The sequence below is a fragment of the Branchiostoma lanceolatum genome, chromosome 2 (genome assembly GCF_035083965.1).
Source record: "Branchiostoma lanceolatum isolate klBraLanc5 chromosome 2, klBraLanc5.hap2, whole genome shotgun sequence".
In the NCBI taxonomy this organism is placed as follows: domain Eukaryota; kingdom Metazoa; phylum Chordata; class Leptocardii; order Amphioxiformes; family Branchiostomatidae; genus Branchiostoma; species Branchiostoma lanceolatum.
In genome coordinates, this window is record NC_089723.1 from 3504623 (window position 1) to 3521299 (window position 16677).

A 16677-nucleotide genomic window follows, 5' to 3' on the forward strand; every position below is an offset into this window, starting at 1 on the left:
CAAGCGTTATCATGATAGTCTGACCGGTCCTTGAAAAGGTCTATGAGGGTGACGCGATATTTAGCGACTGTGTAGATGGATTTTTTTCCTGAACTCTGAGCAACATAGGGGTGCTATGATAGGGGTGGCTATTGTTGGGAATAGATAACTCGTTGAATTAGTTTTAAAAAAAATTAAAAAATACTAGTATCCCCATCTTGGGGTTTATCGCACCCCCGCTCTATATGTATATTGGAATAGTCTGCTGTTTGGAGTCTAATGGGACAATCCAAGGGCTCTGGTTGAGGGGTGGGGGGTGTAGATGCGTTTGATGACAGTTGACAGATCAGGTTAGCATTTTTATGGCAAGTGTATAAAAAATTTGCAAGTTTTTTTTTCATTCCTGAAATTGTGAAACCTCCTTTTTACAACTTTCCCAAAGGATTAAATATCGATGCATTACTTGCAACAGTTTAGCCCCCACCCTCACCCCCCCATGGGCTGAAGGAATGCGCTTTACCTTCTACGAACAAAAGACGGACGGAACTACTCTGAATATTTTTCTTGGCCACGCTGATTTGCCGTTAAGAAAATAAAATGCATTTCTTTTAAAACACCACTGCAAAAGTCCGAACATTTTTTTCAAACGCCAGGTTTCCTTGTCAAGTCAGCAATTTGTAATCGTATTCAGAGTTTGTTTTTACGACACCCTGTCACAATTACGAAATGGTTTCGGCCATGGCGCCAGGTAATTGCTCCCATTGTTTCCCGCGTGGGTAAGCTGTCATAACAAGCTTGGTCTGCTAGTAAAGATGTCACCCCCGACTTCTCCTAAATCATCGCGCCTAAAAGTCATCAAAGCCCTGCGTTTACCATCCCGGGTATTCTTGTGAGTTAAAGCCTTTACGTTATCATTTAGATTTTTAGTTATAGTTACGTTTGATATAACAGCGTCTTAGCAAATGTTGCCGTATGTTATTGGGAAACTAGCCTCGTTATTTTCAATCGTACGATTAACTGCTATACTGGCCATATTTCTCCACCGCCCGCTTTTCTAATGATGGTAAATAAGTTACGTCTGTGGTAGCCAGAATTACATTTTCCCTCTGAAAGCAATCATATTCATCAGTTTAGCCAAAGACGCCATATCCCCATATCCATCTTTTTGGAGGGGGGGGGGGGGGGGGTTTGACTTACTCACGAAGTACTCCTGTAAACTGTACTTAGTAGAATTTGATTCTACATATGTGCCATTTTTTCTTCCGATGTTACGACTAAAAGAAGCTTAGTAGAATGTTACATAATTTGTCAGTAGAATAAACATCCTTTGTAGGATCAATTTCTTCAGAAAAGGATAGCGCTTCATTAGTACAAACGAGAATCAAGATGGCCGCCATGCAAATCAGCTTCCTTTTTCAAGACGAGAGGCTGAAAGGGTGAAAAAACATGAAAACCACGTACCTGTATAGATGCCATCACCAGTTGAAGATAGTTTTATAGGTTACTGAATGTAGAGAAAGGTAAAACTGCATCTGATCTAATTTTTTTTTTTTTGCCATCGCGAAAGAAAATTGCCTGACGTATGAAATTCACCGCAACGCGTTTCAAATTGTCCCGCGGCCGGTATAGGTCCGGCCCGTCCGCCGCCAAGCACGATTGTCCGTCATTTTGCCATCGATCGCGAAAGAAAAATTGCCTGACGTATTATTTGACATTCACCGCAACGCGTTTCAAATTTTCCGGCGGCCGGTATAGGTCCGCCGCCAAGCACGACTGTCTGTCATTTTGCCATCGCGAACGAAAATTGCCTGACGTATGAAATTCACCGCAACGCGTTTTAAATTTTCCGGCGGCCGGTAAAGGTCCGCCAACAAGCACGATTGTCCGCAAATTGCCATCGCGAACGAAAATTCACCGCAACGCGTTTCAAATTTTCCGGCGGCCGGTATAGGTCCGGCCCGTCCGTCGCCAAGCACGACTGTCCGTCATTTTGCCATCGCGAACGAAAATTGCATGACGTATGAAATTCACCGCAACGCGTTTCAAATTGTCCCGCGGCCGGTATAGGTCCGCCGCCAAGCACGATTGTCCGTCATTTTGCCATCGCGAACGAAAATTGCCTGACGTATAAAAAATTCACCGCAACGCGTTTAAAATTTTCCGGCGGCCGGTATAGGTCCGCCAACAAGCACGATTGCCATCGCGAACGAAAATTCACCGCAACGCGTTTCAAATTTTCCGGCGGCCGGTATAGGTCCGACAGTCCGCCGCCAAGCACGACTGTCCGTCATTTTGCCATCGCGAACGAAAATCGTGCTTGGCGGCGGACTGTCGGACCTATACCGGCCGCCGGAAAATTTGAAACGCGTTGCGGTGAATTTTCGTTCGCGATGGCAATCGTGCTTGTTGGCGGACCTATACCGGCCGCCGGAAAATTTAAAACGCGTTGCGGTGAATTTTTTATACGTCAGGCAATTTTCGTTCGCGATGGCAAAATGACGGACAATCGTGCTTGGCGGCGGACCTATACCGGCCGCGGGACAATTTGAAACGCGTTGCGGTGAATTTCATACGTCATGCAATTGTCCGTCATTTTGCCATCGATCGCGAACGAAAACTGCCTGACGTATTATATGACATTCACCGCAACGCGTTTCAAATTTTCCGCCGGCCGGTATAGGTCCGCCGCCAAGCACGACTGTCCGTCATTTTGCCATCGCGAACGAAAATTGTCTGACGTATGAAATTCACCGAAACGCGTTTCAAATTGCGCCGCGGTCGTATGAACGCACGTACGAATTTTCCCGGCCGCGTAACAAACTGCCCACCGAGGAGGCGTACGAAATTCTGCGGGCCGAAGTGGCGACGTGTACTAATATCGCTCACCGCGCCGCCCACAATTTGGTACGCTACGTCAGTTTCATACGCGTATGAATTTCATACGCGTATGAAACTGACGTATGAAACCTTGGTTTTGGGGTCAGAATGCTAGCTCAGTATTTCACACCTTGACAATGGTGGAAAGATGGCCTCCCTATGGCTCTATCATAGCTCAAAATACTTAACTAGCTGTGGAACAAAATATTTTGGGTGAAATGATTTTTATTTCAGACAATTGTTGTTTTTTTAAATTCGTGGTAGGGAAAAAATGGCCTGTTTGTGGTGGTTTAAGTTTGCGTTTGAAACAGAAGCAACGCCACAGCCGGGCAAAAAGTTTCGCTGTGTTTTCAAGCGTGCACTGAAGAGTTTGCCGCGAAAACCATGAACATAAAACCACCACGAACATTTCTGCAGTTACAGTACCCTCAGGTTACCTAAGTTGAAACACCATGGCTTAAAAGGTATTTCGCACCCCGGTAATAGCCCAGAAATGGACCCCCGATGGTTCCCCCATACCTGGGATGCCTGATCGACAACACCTCACCTGGTACTACAACCCCTTTGTTTGCCGCTATTGTTTGTCGATTAATAAATCAGCGAGGGTCAATCTGAGCAAGCCGACCTGGTGATGTCACACGTTAACCCCGCCCGCTATTATAAACATCCTTTTGTAATTACGTGTGTCCCTGCGTCACCTATCGCCACTTGTCATCCCTAGAACGCTTCCCTGGAGTTTCTATATCATCATACAATGAATTTTAAAGGGTCAAGAACATCCAGGGCTCAGTCATATTTAGCTTGAAAAGTTCCAGATAGACAGGAGCTGCTACTGTCTATACTGTTATAAACCAGCAAGTTTGGTGCTATATTAGGAGTGTTATGGCATTTGTCTGTTTGCTTGTTTGCTCGTATCAGAAACATTTGCCACAATTTGTTACTAATATTAGTAATAATATAGAAGTCTTTTACACAGTCATTCAGTAATTCTAAAACTAGTAAAAGGGTCACAAAACAAGAGTGTCAGGGCATTTGTCTGTTTGTTTAGTTGTTTGTTTGGTTTTATCAAAAACACTTGTCACAATATGTTATCTAATAGCATAGAAGTCTTTTTACATAGTCAATCAGTAATCTTAAAAGGGTCATAGAACATCAGGTCTTACAATTTCAATTCAACAACGCCATTCAGCCTCCTTGTTTCAACTTAGAACGGTGTTTTATAAAGATAATACCGACAACTGGATTATATGATAAATGCAATAGTTTCGTGAATATGTATGATTTGTATGATGTACAAATGTATGCCACAATAGGCGAAATTCAGTCAACATACAAAATTTTGTTGATGAATAAACCATTTTTGATTGATTGAATTTTGAAAACATGACCTTCCTTTACAAGCTAGCTATACAGTCTATATCACAATGCAGCCCCATTACCCTACATTATGGGACAATATGATCTTGTTATCTACTGTCCTGAGGGTCTGGATAACAGGCTTATGTCCCCATGAACAGCTGACCAATTTTCCCCATTTATGGGGGATTTGGCCACGGCAAAATTGCGCTAGGTAGTCGCCGAAGCCCGAGGGAGCTCCTGGCTGGACCTGTCTGGCTATAACACCTGTGGTGCGTGCAACTTGTTTGAAGTAGAGGTTTGCTCAACATTTTAGGGCAACCAGATCTGTTTCAGGCGACCATATTATAAACAGAGGTTACAAGTGTTTATGAAGGTTAGACATCCAGGTAAACAATATATAAAGACAATTCAAACCCTACAACTGGATAAAATTCAGAGACTTAATTCCAGACATTTCAAGCTGTAGAGTTTGAATTGTCTTTATTTAAAGTTTATATAAACAGAGGATGATTTGAGACTCGAGCTCAACTCAAGCTTGTTGTGAATTTCATATGTAGCAATCAAGGCTTCTACCGGTTTGAACAACATGTTTTACTGAATATATCAAATTGGTGATCTACCTTTCAATTGTACTACTTGTAGGTAGATCTAGTAATGCTATATTGGTATACACACTTTGAAACTTGATATCAATTGACCTACAACAATGTGTTTTTAGGGGATGAAATGATGACAATCATTTTGAAACATTGGCCTAACCGAAAGTTGAAACCACTAAAAGAACTAGACAACCTTTTTTATTGCACAATTTCAGTTGTCAATGCAAGCATGACTGGAAAAGTATTCAGACCCAGAAGATAGACAATCACAACCATTCCCTGACTTTAAATAAGACATTTTGCTCCTCCCTGTCCAATCCAGTATCACTCCCATGTCTCACGCCCTCCCCTATAAGTACCTGTTACCTGAGCTCCTTTGTTACCACATTGTTTGGGCAGGAATTCTGCTTAATGCAAAACTGGTGCCTTCCATGACACAACAAGGTCAGACACCCCACCCTTTTAGGAGGGTCTGCATGGGGGGGTCCCGACAAGGCTTTACATGAATTCAGAAGAACCCCCTACGCATTACGCAAAAATCAAGGAAGGCAAATTATGTAAAATTTGGTCGTCTTGCTACGAATGACTAAGACTGCTTTCTCTACAAATTATGGGAAATAAAAATAGGCTGCCTACGCTTTACGGAAAAGAGCATGCAGACCCTCTTACAGCCAACATGCCAGGGCCTTTCCAGTATAAACCCATGAATTATCACTATACTTTCCCTTCCCTAAGATAAACCTGGTCCTAATTTGTAGAGGAAATATCCCGTGGACGCTGCGTCTGTTTGTAAAGTTGATTTTGGGAGAGTTGTGGAAGGGTGTGTTGACTCTGGCGTGGGTCACGGCATGCAAAAAGTCCTGCTAGACTGCCAGTGATTGTGATAGTGCTTTGAACCGCCTTCTTTTTCAGGACCAGACAGGCTTTTGAATACCGTGCAAAGCAGGGAATCATCCTATTTATTAAAGATGCTCTATGTAGGATTGAGCGCCAAAATTTTGAATATTGTGAATATCAGATATATAACAGATATCTTGATGTAATTCTCATTTACTATCACTTTTCAACATACTTCTGTCATCATTTCATATTTCTAACGTATAATAACGGATAACAAACAGTCCGCTCGAGGTGCGCTCTTTCCGCGACACCACCCGGAAGTAGACAGCTTCAAAACTCAAAAAGAAACGGTTTTCGGTCGGGAATCTTCGGGGATCTTGCGTGACGTCATGATCCGCCGAGTCTCTGAAACAAAATGGCGGACCCATGCGGGAGTGAGGACGATGGTGCTGGCCCGAAGCGAAAGCGTCGCAGTAAGCAGACTGATTCCACCACGAAAAGGAAGAGGCAAGCAAGAGGAAAAACGCGTATCCTCCTGCTCGAGTCGTATCAAGACTGGAAGAACATAAGGGAAATGCTCAAGGAGAAGACAAAGGAAGTTTGGACAGACTGTGCTGTTGCTCGTCTACTGATCGACAGGTTTGTGGAGTTTGTATTTATACAGTCATATTTTACACATGTGCATTCGTTCAATTTACGCTATGAGTTGCACCGATCAACCTCGACTTCTCGTTTATGTCGAAAGTGATTTGCCTAGATTTTATTTTCGTATATGTCTCTTTCCCGGAGGCCAGATAAATACGTAAACAAGACGGGCGCCCCTCTGCACCGCACTTACACCAAAATGAGTCAGCGGTGCATGGTAAATTATGCGTTCTTTACCCAGTAAATCCTACTACACAAGTTTGATCAATTTCAGTTTGTACCGTCGTATGTTATAGCTAGATGTAGAAATGCATTTTTGTGGCAATGGGATGGGTAAGAATCAAAGGGTTTTCGAGGCGTGCACATGAGACATGCGGCCTTTGTCATTCTAAATGTCAACCATTTTGAGCGCGCTGTTTGTTACTCTGTTGTGACGACGACCGAACCGTGCATGGTTCACAACTCGCCTGGATTTCCTCGATGTTTATTTGTATTTATATTTACATGAACTCTACATGACACCCGATGAAATTTTATGCACATTTATTCAAAAATTGTGCAATATATTACTAGACTGTAGTGGGTATTTTTTTCTGTTATCTCTCGGTAATTTACCATGTGGCACCAAATCTGTGTGTATGTGTACTTTGATTAAAAGTTCAGAATTTCTGACATGTATATACAAAATTTTTTTCATTTAATATTGAAAGTGGCAAGCTATATAATGGTGCTGTGCAGCAATATATGTAGGTGCCATGGAAGAATATGTGGAAGTTTCTGAATGTTTTGCTTCACCTTAGAATAGAGAAAAGTTTATAGAAAAAGTTTCCCTGTGCTTCAAAGATGTAAATGTTGTACATACAAAATGGTAGAGAGTTGTAATCTTATAACCAGTGCCTAATCCGGGTATAATATTAATAGTGTTACTCAATTTCCATCTGATAACTTTCAGTCACTATTTTTTCTTACAGCTATAACAAGCACAATAACAACGAGGACAAGCCCAGGTCACCTCACAGCCCCCCAGGCCCAGCAAAGACACCAAGCCCACCTCACAGCCCACAGTCCACACCACAAACCCCAACTCACCAGGCAATGATATCCAGCCCACAGACAGTATTACAGCCACCTGACCTCAATGCTGGTCATCTGTCAAGTGTTGCTTCAGACTCCGAACATGACAGAACTACTTCTGTTCTGTAAGTATTCAGAAAAGTATTTCATATGGAATAAATTTGCTTGATGTTATTGTGACATATGTGTGTAAACCATAGCAGACTGATAGTGCTGTATATAAGGTGGGAGAACAATACATGTATCTCTGCTAAGTCAGCACTCATCGTGACCATGATACATCTTTGTTGCAGGGGTGAGTTTCGGTGGCTGTCAGAAACAGATGAGGATGATGTGGATGACTCTGATATGAATGCCTTAGAAAACAGTCGGTAAGAATTCTTTATTACCCTTTTGCTATTATTGTACTAATTTTCCTTCCTCATTCCCCTTATTTGTTCTTTGTCTTTTCGATGTGTGATTTGTTCAAATTGTTGAAGCCTCCACACTGATGCATACTTGGAACGCATGACATGTGATTTTGTTTTCAAGTTTATATTTGAACATGTATTTGTCATGTTTCCTCAAGGATATCTGTGGAGTACTATGATGAAGAACGTGGGGAATGGATAGATGAAGATGAGATGATAAGTGACGCTGGGGAACTGAGAGAAGGTGAAGATGAGGACTGGAGTGAGGAAGATGATGACTGGGAGGAGTGTGATCCTGAGTGGGTTCCCCCGGTGAGACTAAGGTGTGTTCTGAGTTATCATAGTGTCCTGAGCGTGTATCACTTTTTTTCTATATTTACGTCCTTTCTTAATTCCCATCATAAGTTCTGCCATGGATGATTATTTCGTTTTCAAGCCAAAGACTTCTTCAAAATATCTTACTTCTATCCAATGTGTTGTAGGTCTTCATACAGAAAGTTGAATGAAGATATGAGGACACTTCCCATCATTACTCCTGAGGAGGAAGTCTTTGCGCATGACCAGTCAGTGGCAGAGGGAACAACAGAAGACTTCCAGTTTGAGACGCCAGAACAACTTCAGATAAAAGAGCCAAAGGACCTTGTGGGCATGAAGTGTAGCATCGTCTACACAGAGTGTCTGCTTGCACTTGTGCGGTTCCTAAGGTTACCGTACAACATATGCAAGGAAAAAGGATGTTCCAGCGAAGTCACTCCAGAGCCAACAACAAAGTCAGTGGGAAGTGGGATCATCCTGACATGGGTAAGTCTGTTGTTTATAGACATACATATTTACTTATGTAGTCTTTGTTCAACTTGTCAGCATGATCTTACTAATAGCTCATAATGTGTTGTCTGTTTCCCCAGCATCGGTCTTTTGGGGTTTAGCTGTATTCCAACTTAGATGAGGTGTTAAACACGTCATTACATGTCCTATTGTCTTGTCACTCAGAAATGTGCAGAAGGCCATCCTCAGGAGAAATGGTGCTCCCAGCCCAGATTCAAGTACTCGATGCAAGGAGGGGACTTCATGCTGGCATCAAACATCCTGTTGTCGGGTAACAACTACAGCAAGGTAAACCTCATGTTCAAGTTCATGAACATGGGGTGTGTTGGCCCGTCGACATTCTATGCCATACAGAAACAGTACTGTGTGCCTGCCATACAAAAGTACTGGGAAGAAGAGAACAACAACATCTTACGTGACTTGAAGAGAAGGGACAACGTTGTTCTACTGGGTATGTTACTTATTTTGATAGTAAGACCATCATCTGAAAAATTATATATAAGCCATCATTATTTCTATGCTGTGTTTATGCTGATTGTTGTCTTTGTTTTGTTGCAATTCTGGTAATTATTATTATTTTGTACCTGAAATTGGGCTGTCATGGGTTCCTCCAGTCCACATTAGCTTTACTTATGACTATGACAGGAATATCACTTGCCTCGTGGCTATTCTTTTTAATGTGTTTATGCAAATCTATCCTATTAATTCCCTCATGCATAGCATTCAAGACATGTAATATTAAAATAGATTCGTTGAATGATAATGGCTAAACAACATTGCTCCTATTCTACACAGGAGATGGGCGTATGGATTCCCCTGGACACTGCGCCCAGTATTGTACATACACAACCATGGACAATGACACTAAGGCGATTGTGTCAGTGGAGGTGGTTGACAAGCGCGAGACACAGAGGGTATCTGCCAGGACAGAGAAGGCAGCCTTCCAGAAAATGATGGGGAAAATGGAGGCAGAACGTGTCCCTGTGAAGGAGGTGTGCACTGATGCACACCCCCAGATCAGTGTCTTAATGCGTAAGTACAGTGGGACTTTTGATGTATTTTTCTGTTGCATGATGTCACTTTTCTGTCTTATGTTTGCGTGCAATGACAAAACTATGGCTATGACAACCGTGACAGTTATTAACTGAATTTTGATATGTATCTGTGATAACAGTCATTTGCAGACAGGACATTAAACAATCAAAATACAATCTTTCTCATAAACAGGTCCTGACACAGGAGAGTATGGGAGGAAAGGGATCTTCCACTCTCTCGATGTTTGGCATGGTGCCAAGAACATCTTGAAGAAGATTGTGGCAGTAAGTTTTTATTTGTGATCCTTTTCACTCACATGCAGTAGCAATGGCATGATCAACATTTCAGAAGCAATATTACATCCTTCTATTTACTTCTGTTTGTGTCCTGTGGCACAAGAGTACGCAGAAGTGCAGCGACATGACTGTTGTATTGAATGAGGCACAATGGACTTGCTGGAGGTATTCTTACTAAGAGTGAATGAGACAACAAGACATGCAATTACAGCACACTGTTTTTCTCTCTTTTTATTGAATTAGGCTGGCCAAGAGAAGGGCTGCACTGAGCTGAAGAAGTGGGCTAGCCACATAGTTAACCACTTCTGGTACTGCTGCCAGAAATCTGGGAGGGACTTTGAAGTATTTTTGGTGAGTTTTGAGTTTTAACTCTTTGAACAGAAAACATTTTATATCTTGCCATCTGTTGAATAGATAACTACAGTCAAACTTGTCTAAGATGACCACCCTGGGGACCTATCTAAAGTGTGGTAGATAACTTCATTGTTTCCAAATGTTAATTGACTGTTCATGATTGAATTGTGTTTATGTTTTGAGGGGACCTTCTTCAGTGTAACAAGTAGTAAAATATGAGCTTCTTGTCACCAGGCAATGTGGGCAGGTGTGTTGAACCATGTCTGCAATAAGCACACATGGACCCTGGGTGGGTGTTATCACGACCCCATCAGTGAGACCGAGGTCAGGACCACAACCTGGCTTGTCTCTGGCTCTGCACCCCACCAGAAGCTGGCAGCCATCATCCTCAACAAGAGATGGCTGAAGACAGCCCACAAGTTTCTGCGTTTCAGGTGGGTCTGATGACATATTTAGATACAGGTTTTGATAAATATGCCTTTTTTGTCATAGAAAGGGAAAGTCATGTATTCTTATCAAGTGTTTTCTGGGGCAAATGTTTGCTTTGCAAAGAAAATCATTTTCATTTGCTGCTTTGTTCTAGGCTGACATCTCATCTGGAAAGTTTCCAGAATCACATTTTGATGTATGCCTCGAAGAGGTTCGCCTTCAGTCCGGATGTGTATGGGGCGCGCTGTCTGTTGGCAGCCATCGACTACAACAGACACAAAGACCGGCCGGTGGCAAAGAGGAAGCGTGATGGAGAAGTGATGTATGTGGATGTGTTTTCTCTCCTTATCTGACTTTTAATTGCACTTTCACACCTCTATTTATACTCCCACTTACAGACTATTCCTAACAGAAGTCTATTGTAGACTTACATTTTTGTCTGATTTCAATATGCAGAGAATGTACATGTTTGTGTCTACATGAGTTATCTATAAGTTATTTAACTAGGTTTTTGAACACTCTTTGAAGTGGACTTGAAGGTAACTGAAATCTACTGTTACTACTTTATACCTTTAGGCAGCATAGGTCCTTCCAGAAGAAGTCGGACAGGTGGACCTATTACAACGTTAAAGTGCCCAAGGACTACAGCTACATCCCAGAGCTGCAAAGCAGGATTGTAGCGGAGAGGATCGACTCAGGCAGAGGCATGAGCCGAACGCAGCCAATGTCCGAGAACGACCCAAGGAGGCGGGGTCCACTTCCAAAGCACCCTCCACCACCAACAGCTCAGCTTGTCGAGCAGCACAGGTCAAGGATATTGCAGGAATAGTGTGTAATGATCTTATTTATGTCATACCTGGACTGGGATGATGTTTTATAAGTGTTTGATACTGGTGTTTGATGCCGGTGTTCCAGACCGGATGATAACTTGGGTGATCAGACAGGCTTCCATACAATATTTGGAATGCATTTTGATTATTTTTCTTTTTGATTAAGCGTTGTATTTCATCTGCGAGATGTTTTACCATGCATGTTATTATGTTTTATGGTTTGTTATGTTGCCCCCTCTGCCCCCTGTCCAACTGAAATTATACTTAAAGTACAGTATACAGTATGAAAATCCTGTTTGAACAGCAAATGTATTTGTATAAACTTCATGAGATACTTGTATGCTGCATAGTTAGAGTCAAGACTCCTCTCAGCAACATGTTCAAATATACTGGATATACTAACACTGCTACTATTTGAAACTACTTCTATCACACGTTTATATTCTATTTAGCAAAGTACTAGTTCATGTTTACATTCTGCTCAGTAATGAGCAGTTGGCTGTAACGACTGGTATTATACAGTATAAAAATCATGTTTTGTTTGAACAGCAAATGTAATTACTTTTTATATAAACTTTGTGTAAACATACTGGATATTACAACTGCTACTATTGAAAACTACTGCTACTATGTAGAACTAGAACTTTGTATAAACTTCATAAGATACTTGTATGCAGTATAGTTAGAGTCAAGACTCCAGTTCAAATATACTGGATACTACCACTGCTACTATGTAGAACTAGAACTTTGTATAAACTTCATAAGATACTTGTATGCAGTATAGTTAGAGTCAAGACTCCAGTTCATATATACTGGATACTACCACTGCTACTATGTGGAACTAGAACTTTGTATAAACTTCATAAGATACTTGTATGCAGTATAGTTAGAGTCAAGACTCCAGTTCAAATATACTGGACACTACCACTGCTACTATGTGGAACTAGAACTTTGTATAAACTTCATAAGATACTTGTATGGTGTATACAGTCAAGATTCCACTCGGAAACATGTTCAAATATACTAGATACGAACACTGCTACTATGTACAACTACTTCTACTTCACGTTTATATTCTACTTGGACGGAAGCCTATGTACTGGCCATGGGGGTCAGGGAACCGTCGCCTGATTTTGCACACACAGCAACTAGGGATGACCCTTCTGTTCCCTGCCCCCAGGCTCCCATGCTGCCATAAGATGAACTGTCTGTATGCAGCATGTCTGTATTCCTTGTTGTCTTGCCCTGGCTCTTGACTGTCCTCAAGTGCAAACACATCGTTTCTGTATAGCCTTGCTAGTGTAAGTATCCCAGGGTCAAGGATATGCAGATCGATGTCCTGAAAGAAGAAAGTAAATGACTGATAAGCAATGAAATACTTGGAGAGCTATTCTTAGAGAGATAGTATTGAATAGAGATGGTATTCTACTTGTACATCGTAGCAAAACCTCGTTATCAGATCCCATCCGCATGTTTCTTGTTAAAAAGAAAATGAATATGGGTACATGTACGATCAAAACTTGTGGATAAACAGACTTGATGGCTTACAGGTAATTCTGAAGTGCAGCTGTCGCGTCCACCCCCACAGCACACCTTTTCCACGTCGGACGGCATGTCCTGGCAGCGGCCACAGGTACACCACTCGGGGGGTACGGCGTTGACGTCACCGCCGCCACCTGCCCCGCCGCCACCTGCACCGACCGCACCCGCAGCGCCACCTGCACCGACGCCACCCGCAGCGACACCTCCATCGACTACACCCGCAGCACCACCTGCACCGACGACACCCGCAGCGCCACCTCCATCGACTACACCCGCAGCACCACCTGCACCGACGACACCCGCAGCGCCACCTGCACCGACGACACCCGCAGCGCCACCTGCACCGACGACACCCGCAGCGCCACCTGCACCGACGACACCCGCAGCGCCACCTGCACCGACGACACCCGCAGCGCCACCTGCACCGACGACACCCGCAGCGCCACCTGCACCGACGACACCCGCAGCGCCACCTGCACCGACGACACCCGCAGCGCCACCTGCACCGACGACACCTGCACCGACGCCGTCTTGGTCACCTCCACTGCTTTCTATGATGACAGTGATGTCTAGTATCAGGCCTGGCTGTCGCTCCAGGACCTTGTACAAAACGTACTTGGCCTGAGCTTCCGTCATCCTGTCTATCTTCACCTTAGATAAAAAAAGGAAACTTTACAACGCTGATCGCAAAGTAATGTGTATATCATGAATTTATCTATTCAGGGTTATTATGTATCCAATTACTAAGTATTGTAGCCAAAGTTACCTTCGCGTTTTCATTCCGTCTTGATCGTATTTGCTCGATCCTCTCCCTGTCCTGTTGCCTCATGATAGGAGTGTTCCGCCTTCTGTTGTTGCGCCTGGCTCTTGGAGTGGGTGTCACGACAGGTGCTTGAACAGGTCCGGTGACAGTTGGGGTTGCCCCCTCTGCCCCCTGTCCAACTGAAGTGTTCCGCCTTCTGTAGGTGCGCCTGGCTGTTGGAGTGGGTGTCACGACAGGTGCTTGAACAGGTCCGGTGACAGTTGGGGTTGCCCCCTGTCCAACTGAAGTGTTCCGCCTTCTGTAGGTGCGCCTGGCTGTTGGAGTGGGTGTCACGACAGGTGCTTGAACAGGTCCGGTGACAGTTGGGGTTGCCCCCTCTGCCCCCTGTCCAACTGAAGTGTTCCGCCTTCTGTAGGTGCGCCTGGCTGTTGGAGTGGGTGTCACGACAGGTGCTTGAACAGGTCCGATGACAGTTGGGGTTGCCCCCTCTGCCCCCTGTCCAACAGGACGACCCCCACTAACCTCATGCTCTGACATGTCGGAGTCGGAGCTGGAGGAAGAGCTGTTGCTGAAAGACATGTCCGCGGTCACGTCACTCATCAGCCGTTGTACTAGTTCTGCTCGATCAGGTGATCGTGCCGGGTCCAGCCGACCGTCATGACTCAGGTTAGAGGGGGCATTACTCGTTGCTAGGCGTTCCCCCCTCCATCGCTGGAACAGTCCTCCGTGCACCACATCATCACCATCGTCGCTGTCACGCACCACAAAACCACCGCTACCGTTAGGCACCACATCACTAGAACCCTGGATAAAGGAACACAATGCATCATATCGTTTTTATGCAACCTAGACACGTTTTCCAGCTTTCTTTCGGTAGTAGAGGAATGTGATTGACATCTCGACGACAAATGCCCTGCTTATGTAACATAGCGTACATATACTTTCGCTCGTGATGACATACTTGCCACAAAAGTTACATACAGATTAGCCCACCGTAATTTCTCAGAAACACCGTCAACCGATATCCTCTACCGAAATAACCACCGGCTATAGAGAGAATATTTGCCAGGCTTTCACTTGCAGGCTCCTAGGATGGCAGATTGGACGCTCTCTCCGTAGCCGACTCTCTTAGCATACTCTTCACTCTATTTGGCCAATTTCTAGTTTTCAATTTTTCTCAAGAGATATTTAATTAGTCTGAAATTGTATTTTCCATACGTTGGTTTGGGACACAGTAGAAGAAAGATGAAAAATACATATTACGCTTGCAGAATCGGCCATAGTTGTTTCAATTAGCACCTTTGCTTCCTTTCAAATTCAAAATAGCAAAGGAATGCGCTCGTTCACGCGTCCTTGGTTCACGTTACAAAACGAGCGGACGGTAACATTGGATGTAAACTTTCCATTTTCTCAACAGATGTTTAGTGATCTACACATTCAGGAATGTAATTTCCAAACGTTGAATTGGGACACAGAAGCAGAAAAAGTGAAATAAAGTACGTTTGCAATCAGCTGTTACATTTAGCACCTTTCTTTCAACAATAGCAAAGGAATCCGCTTGTTTACGTGTAACAGTTAGGTTAGACTACGTAGGCTTGACGTATTAGATAGGAACCAGATGTAGCCAGACCAACATTGTGGTAAGAAAAATAAGATTGTACACGAGGAAGACGGAAACATCAGATAATATATTTGTTCTATATTGTTTGGCCTCGATGAAAAACGGACGTTTGACCGAACGTTTTCAAGGTCCATATGATCCAATGTAGCCGAAGAAACAACAACAATATCGAACTTTATGCCCTAAAACTACTAGTAAAAGTAAACCGTAGTAAAGTAAATGATCAGACATGTGTTACCTCGTCATTTTCTGACTCTGATAATGCTTGGAACTTCTCCCGTGCTGCGTTGGCTGCTCGTCGTTTGGGCCGTCTGTCCATCTTCACAAATAAATCGAAGGCAGGCGATCACGAAAACCAAGACGAAAACAAGTAAACAGCCGGCAAAATCGGAGATCCCGCGCCACGGTAAAAATAGAACGGGTGAAAGGTCACGGTAGACCACGTGACTAATCTCCGGACAGGTTCGGGCAAACTCGGACGTAATCGGATATATCCGGAAATTTGAACAAAGATGGCGGACGCCCCGCGCGCGCGTGCAGCAACAACAAAGTCCCCAGCTTTCAAACGCGCTCGCATGGCGAAATATCGCCCAACTGCCTCTTCCTGACTGGTGATATGTAACATGGTAGGGTTTATTCATCTAACTGTGCAAAAATATAGCTGGAAACTTGACTTTTTGTTTTACGTTTTAGCGCACCAATCCTACATAGAGCATCTTTAAGGCAGGCAGAAAACATAAATACTACCCAGCCCACATAGCACTAGCAGTCCCCTGTCAGTGCTGCAGTGTTCATCAGATCACATGCCGTTTTCGGATATTTCTGATGTTCTACATACATCAATAGCAAGACGGAAACTGCCAAATTAACCTTCAGCGTGCTTAGGTAGCTCTTTGGAACCAAATTCGTATTGATCATTAATATTGTGTCAAGCAGCAGGAAAAGGGTTAATCGTGTGATGACTAATCACAATCCAGATTTAGTATGGCACTTATAGATCACTTTTAAACTAAGTACAGTAAGAAAAGGGGGTTTGCCAGATATTCAGTGAGTCAGCCCTTGAAAAGAATCTATAATTCAAATCAAATACAAGTATGAAAGAGAACTCGGTGTTTTGAAAAAAAGGCCTGTACAAAAAAGTATGCAGGAAAGGGACCTTTGTTTACTCTTCACAGTGTACACAATGTTATCAAACGCCA

At 43.5% G+C, this 16677-nt stretch overlaps 2 protein-coding genes across 2 annotated transcripts; one reads left to right on the forward strand and one right to left on the reverse strand.

Annotated features, from left to right (window-relative positions):
- Positions 1-5809: 5809 nt before the first annotated feature.
- LOC136426581 (uncharacterized) lies at positions 5810-12591 on the forward strand. Its single transcript, XM_066415250.1, has 12 exons — positions 5810-6293; positions 7271-7498; positions 7667-7744; positions 7942-8106; positions 8266-8584; positions 8774-9059; positions 9404-9640; positions 9836-9927; positions 10183-10290; positions 10528-10727; positions 10877-11044; positions 11299-12591. Exons 1-12 carry the CDS (start codon positions 6070-6072, stop codon positions 11549-11551), a joined length of 2358 nt encoding a protein of 785 aa, XP_066271347.1. The 5' UTR covers positions 5810-6069; the 3' UTR covers positions 11552-12591.
- On the reverse strand, positions 10527-16197 carry LOC136426501 (uncharacterized). Its single transcript, XM_066415166.1, has 3 exons — positions 13861-16197; positions 13101-13745; positions 10527-12891 (listed from the first exon to the last, which is right to left on the reverse strand). The coding sequence occupies exons 1-3, from the start codon at positions 14455-14457 to the stop codon at positions 12622-12624; spliced, it is 1512 nt and encodes a 503-aa protein (XP_066271263.1). The 5' UTR covers positions 14458-16197; the 3' UTR covers positions 10527-12621.
- Positions 16198-16677: the final 480 nt, after the last annotated feature.